Below are 6,671 nucleotides of genomic sequence, written 5' to 3'. Positions count from 1 at the left end.
TTTCTGCTTTACTGACTATGCCAAAGCCTTTGACTGTGTGGATCACAATAAACTGGAAAATTCTGAAAGAGATGGGAATACCAGACCACCTGACCTGCCTCTTGAGAAACCTATATGCAGATCAGGAAGCAATAGTTAGAACTGGACAGGGAACAACAGACTGGTTCCAAATAGGAAAAGGAGTACGTCAAGGCTGTATATTGTCACCCTGCTTATTTAACTTATATGCAGAGTACATCATGAGAAACACTGGGCTGGAAGAAGCACAAGCTGGAATCAAGATTGCCAGGAGAAATATCAATAACCTCAGATATGCAGATGACACCACCCTTATGGCAGAAAGTGAAGAGAAACTAAAAAAAAGCCTCTTGATGAAAGTGAAAGTGGAGAGTGAAAAAGTCGGCCTAAAGCTCAACATTCAGAAAACGAAGATCATGGCATCTGGTCCCATCACTTCATGGGAAATAGATGGGGAAACAGTGGAAACAGTGTCAAACTTTCTTTTTTTGGACTCCAAAATCACTGCAGATGGTGACTGCAGCCATGAAATTAAAAGACGCTTACTCCTTAGAAGCAAAGTTATGACCAACCTAGATAGCGTATTGAAAAGCAGAGACATTACTTTGCCAACAAAGGTCCGTCTAGTCAAGGCTATGGTTTTTCCTGTGGTCATGAATGGATGTGAGAGTTGGACTGTGAAGAAAGCTGAGTGCTGAAGAATTGATGCTTTTGAACTGTGGTGTTGGAGAAGACTCTTGAGAGTCCCTTGGACTGCAAGGAGATCCAACCAGGCCATTTTGAAGGAGATCAGCCCTGGGATTTCTTTGGAAGGAATGATGCTAAAGCTGAAACTCCAGTACTTTGGCCACCTCATGCAAAGAGTTGACTCATTGGAAAAGACTCTGATGCTGGGAGGGATTGGGGGCAGGAGGAGAAGGGGACAACAGAGGATGAGATGGCTGGATGGCATCACTGACTCGATGGACGTGAGTCTGAGTGAACTCCAGGAGTTGGTAATGGACAGGGAGGCCTGGCGTGCTGCGATTCATGGGGTCGCAAAGAGTCAGATACGACTGAGCGACTGAACTGAACTGAGGGAAACAAACATTAAGCAAGCAGACAGCTAAGCCTACCTGAATATCTCAGGTAATAACTGATGATTAAAGAGAAGTCAGTCATGACAAGAATACGAATGGTGAATGTTCTACGTAAAGGTCCTCAATGGCAAAAAGTTTGGTATATTATATGATGTAAAAGGAGGACAGTGTGATTAATCTGCCAAAAAAGGGAACTGTTGGGAAAGACGGGGGCAGGGTTAGATGTTGGGTGGGCAGGTACCAGACTATGATGGGCCTTGGGAGCCAAAAGAAGGAGTTTGAATTTTAAGTGCACTGGGAAACCACTGAAGACTTTAAAACCATCTACTTTACTGAGGCATAATTTACATATACTTATTTTAAGTGCACTGAGATGAATTTTGACTAGTGTATATTCCAGTGTAACTGCTACCCAAATCAAGATAGTGAACATGTCCACGCAAGTTTCCTATTCTGTTGTCTCTCATGCACAAGAACATTCTCTTCTGTCTCTTCCCTCCCCTACAGTCACTCATTTAATTTCTATCACTGTAGCTTAGTTATGTCTGTTTTAGAACTTCATATCAACGAGATGATATACCATATATTCTTCTCCATCTTTTGCATTTGTCTAGCCCAACAAATTTTGGAGACTAATCCACATTGCTGAGTCTAGTAGTTTTTGTTGTGAAGTAGTATGAACATGTTTTCATTTTTTGTGGGTATATACTGAGCAGTGGAATTGCTAGGTCACAACACAGGTATATGCTTAACTTTACAAAAAACTGACTGACCTCAATAAAGCTGTTTAAAAAGCCCCCTGCTGAACTGGTTTCCAAAGTATAACCAATTTTCTACTCCATCAGCAATGCGAGAGTTCCAGCTGCTCTTCACCCTTGCTAGAGACAAATGTTATCCAACCACTTCTGTGGATGTGAAGTATTGTCACCATCCCTGATGTTCAAGAGTGTTCACCAGCTTTTCATGTGCTTACTGGCCATTCAAGTATCTTCTTTTCATTGAAGCATAACCCTCTGAACTATTTTTGGTAACTCTTCTATTAATCTGAAATTATCTTTAAAAAAAACTGAAAAAAGATTTATTCAATAAACATTGTTTTAATTGTTAAGATACCTCATTAGGCCTCTGTTAATAAGATTGACAACTTACTTTACTAAATTCAGTGTAATGGGGAAAAAACACAATTTGAAAGAAAACTGCCTTACTGTTTGTTTTTTTTGTAGTAGTTGACAATTCCTTCTCTTCATCTGCTACCTGGGGGAAGCTCTCCGCCAAACAGGACTCATATTCTTCATGTGTCGTCCGATCAAACATATCTTCCAAGCTATCATTCATCTTTCTTTCTCCATCTGTGTGAAAGAGCATTGGCTTAGGCCACAAGTAAGCGTTTTGCTTTCTAGGTAGACTAATACACAGAAACTTGTAAGAACTGCCACAAAATAATTTAGATGTGTATTAGGCAAGAATAAACCCCAAGTCTGGGTAATTACTGTACATTTCCAAAGGTTTTTAATGTTATGCCTTCAACTGTCCTTTATTTATGTGACGAGAATGCTGGTTTTTTTGTTACTGTCATTATAAATGTTAAAACATATTTTTCTATCAGCTCATGTATAATTCATAGTAAACCAAAAGGAACTACCAAAGGAATTGTGAGGAAGAGAAAATGCAGCATAATAAACGGTGATAAATATGAAGTTTAAATAAACTGTGTATAAATAACTGACATAAAAACCTCTATAAAGTTTTGTTTAGTTCTTTATTTTTCTAATGTATCAGAAAAGTATCTTCTTGCATTATTATGAACACTTGGTAGTTCAGTGTTATAGAAATAATGAATTCAATTCCATATTTGATATGCAAATGCTAATTTCATCTTCAGAGTACTGTTAGGTGGGCCAAAAAATTTGGGTTTTTCTGTAAGATGGTATGGAAAAACCCGAATGAACTTTTGGGCCAACCTAATACATTTCCACTGTATAATCACATTTTTTAAAACACCAGTGTACCAAAAATAGAGAAATTCAGTTGGCTAACAAATGTGACAAAACTGGAACCTGCCAAGATCACTCTATATAATCACTACCAGCCACCTCCCCCAGTGCAGACGCTCTAGCACCTCACCCTGTTTTATCTTTCTCCAGCACGTACCATCATCTAGCACACAATACTTGTTTCTCCCCTATTACAATGTAAATTCCATAAGAGGCAGGTACTTCTGTTTACTATTTGCTCCAGTTCCTGATATAGAATTGTGTCTCCATAATTACTGAATGATGAAACATTTGTTCATTTTTCATTCTGAGGATCAAATTTAGTAAAAATAATTCCTGTGCACTAGGCATTCCCAAAGCATTCTGTATATGCTGTCAATAAATCATAGTACGTTAATGATTTATTGATTTCTTTTTGTTGCTGACTTCTGACTGTAAAATGCTTGAGGACGGACTACATTCTTTTTTGATATATAAGGATATATATCTATCATAGCATCTAATAAGTTGAACACAGATATAAAAATTTTTTTTTGAATTGAATATTAGCAGTATCATTTAATGGTATGTTTCATCTTTAAGTTTATATTTCATCAATTCTAAGTATGAAAAAAATCTACCTTATGGGTAAAATGTGCAGACTGTTTTTTCCTAAGTATGGGCTCAACAATATCTCCTATCCCACCTTGCTGTTCTTATAAATGTGACAGTGGCACTCCTACTGAGCAACTACTGAGTCCAGATCATCAAAATGCTGTGCACTTCTACACTGCTCTTTGGGGATGCTTACTCTGGGAACCTAGTCTCTGTGCGGTAAGGAAGCTCAAACTAGCCCACATGTAAAGACTATATGGCGAAACCCTGAGACTGAATGATGAGAGAGCAGCCAAGAGTCTCCCATCTGTCTAGTTCTCTGCTGTTCCAGCTCCAGCCACCATCTGTATGAGACCCTGAGATAGAACCACCCAGCCCAGCCCTTCCTGAATTCCTCAGGCACAGAAACTATGAAAGATAAAAAAAATTGCTACTGTTCTAATCCTCTGATTTACTGGAGTGACCTACTGTGCAGCAACAGTATTCATTATGCCTTATTTAGCCAAAATTATCTCCACTCATTAGTTTAAGTTCTAATTTCACCTTCATAAGTTACTTGTTTCAAATATATTTGGGAAGCTATCATCTTCTTAGATTAGCTAGATAAATTAGAAGCCAAAGCTGCCATACTTTATAGTTTTGCCCTTTTCTACAAAATAGGAAAACATCAGACTGGTACCAGGAACAAAATAATCTTAAAAGCAAAGTCATCTTCTTAAGAAAAAAGTTATGTGTCATTCACTATAAAAGGACTAAATCACTGTTAAGGTTCTCCTTTTAATAACTATTGTCCTTTTCACTGTAGGCAGCCAGCTATTTGATTGTATAGATAATTATTCGTTACTAAAGAACAAAGAATTAAGGAAAAGGCTGTTAAAATTTTCTCTCGTTTACTGCATTTACTGCAGTGAGAAATAAGGCATTTTATAAGAAGCAAGAACAAGACCTGGGACCCCGAGCAGGCAGACTGGAGAATTCGCAGCAGAATACAGGAAATGCACACACAGTCTGAGTGTCCTCAGTTTCTAACAGAGGACCATTGGGAAATGCCTCTGCTTTTAGCCTTGCATCCCGATGTGGCAGGTCCTAACTGTTCATCACGTGAGGGCGATGAGTGACAACTATTCAGTCTAGTTGTCTCGTGTCACATGCCTCTGTAGTCAGAAACATTGCTAAGGTGGTGCCAACCCAATCCTTCCACGCTCCCACCGCTTTCAGAAAATCAAGGCTTTACATAAAGAATTATCAGTTTCTTACTACGAAGGGCTGTAGACCCCTAGTTTAGCCAAATCTTTTCTACAGAAAAAGAAAATGGCAGAATCACTCATCATATACACTATTAGTCTGAGTTTACTGCTTATTTGCAAATCTGTACTAATACTTTTCAAAAGAGTTGGACAAAACTTAGCAACTGAACAACTAATACTTCTCAGCAGAATCCCCCCTTTTTCTCCTTATCAAATTGCTTTGGAAAATAATATTTCTAAAACAGGACTCTCAATATTCCCTTTACAACTTCTATGAAAAAATTATCTTAACGAGGGATCAGGAAACTTTTTCTTAAAGGGTCAAACAGTAAATATTTTAGGCCTGTGGGGCCATAAGGTCTCTGCAGAAACTACTCAATTCTGCTGCCTTGTCACACAAGCAGCCGTAGGCAATAAATTAAACAAGTGAGTGAGGCTGGGTTCCAGCAAAAGTTTACTGACAAAACTGGCAGCTGGTTGAAGTTTGCTGACCCCTGGACACAACTTGAATTCTTTTGAAAATAAAAATTATTTTTACTAAAGTTTTTTTTTTGCTGAAATATGGAAACTAAGCTTTACTAAAGAGAAGTCTACTATTAGTAGAACAGGGGAAAAACTGGTTTATGGTGAAAAGGTCATTTATGCTCTTCAGTGCAATGGTATGACTATAAACTTCCTTCCACTTTGTATTAAAATTAAAAAACAAAAACAAACACAAATCTTACTTGGACTCTCTTCTCCCTTCTGCTCTTGCTTCTTCAGTTTTAAGAGCATGGTTTCACTAACCAACGTACAGTCCATGTCCACTGTCTCTCCTGCTAATCTTGACTGACTGCCATCCTGAATAAATGTTTAAAAATTCAAAATTTTAACTGTTATCCCTTTATGACCTTATAGTTATTTTGGGGGGGGGATGGTAAAAATATACGTAACATAAATGTTACCATTTTAACCATTTTTTAAGTGTCACACTTACACTTTAGTAGCATTAAGTAATATTTACTTTTACTCAAAGGAATATAGATATATTACATTTTACAGGCATTTAAACCTAATGTATTATCTTTGATATACAAGCATCATCTCTCAAGTCCAGGAAAAGGACTGCTGCCAAGGAAGAGAGAACTGTATATTACCAAAATCCCTGAAGCTTCCTTTCTTCCCTAATCTGCTTCCCAGAAATGAACATCAATGTTCACTGAAAAGTTCGTAAGTCAAATTTGACTTCTTGATGGCTATGGATTAGTCTCAGTTCAGTTCAGTCGCTCAGTCGTGTCCAACTCTTTGCGACCCCATGAATCGCAGCACACCAGGCCTCCCTGTCCATCACCAAGTCCCGGAGTTCACTCAGACTCACGTCCATCGAATCAGTGATGCCATCCAGCTATCTCATCCTCTGTTGTCCCCTTCTCCTCTTGCCCTCAATCCCTCCCAGCATCAGAGTCTTTTCCAATGAGTCAACTCTTCGCATGAGGTGGCCAAAGTACTAGAGTTTCAGCTTTAGCATCATTCCTTCCAAAGAAATCCCAGGGCTAATCTCCTTCAGAATGGACTGGTTGGATCTCCTTGCAGTCCAAGGGACTCTCAAGAGTCTTCTCCAACACCACAGTTCAAAAGCATCAATTCTTCAGCACTCAGCTTTCTTCACAGTCCAACTCTCACATCTGTCATGACCACAGAAAAAACCATAGCCTTGACTAGACGGACCTTTGTTGGCAAAGTAATGTCTATGCTTTTCA

At 38.5% G+C, this 6,671-nt stretch overlaps 1 protein-coding gene across 1 annotated transcript in view; it reads right to left on the bottom strand.

Moving 5' to 3' along the window:
- RBBP8 (retinoblastoma binding protein 8) overlaps window positions 1–6,671 on the bottom strand; it is a 65,305-nt gene that overhangs the window by 8,236 nt on the left and 50,398 nt on the right. Inside the window, 2 exon segments of the mRNA XM_010828916.1 lie at window positions 2,303–2,446; window positions 5,658–5,772. Of these exon segments, the coding sequence (XP_010827218.1) occupies window positions 2,303–2,446; window positions 5,658–5,772 (259 nt within the window).

This window comes from Bison bison, unplaced genomic scaffold (assembly GCF_000754665.1).
Source record: "Bison bison bison isolate TAMUID 2011002044 unplaced genomic scaffold, Bison_UMD1.0 scf7180017864498, whole genome shotgun sequence".
NCBI classification, from domain to species: Eukaryota; Metazoa; Chordata; class Mammalia; order Artiodactyla; family Bovidae; genus Bison; species Bison bison.
This window is presented reverse-complemented; position numbering and strand designations above follow the sequence as displayed.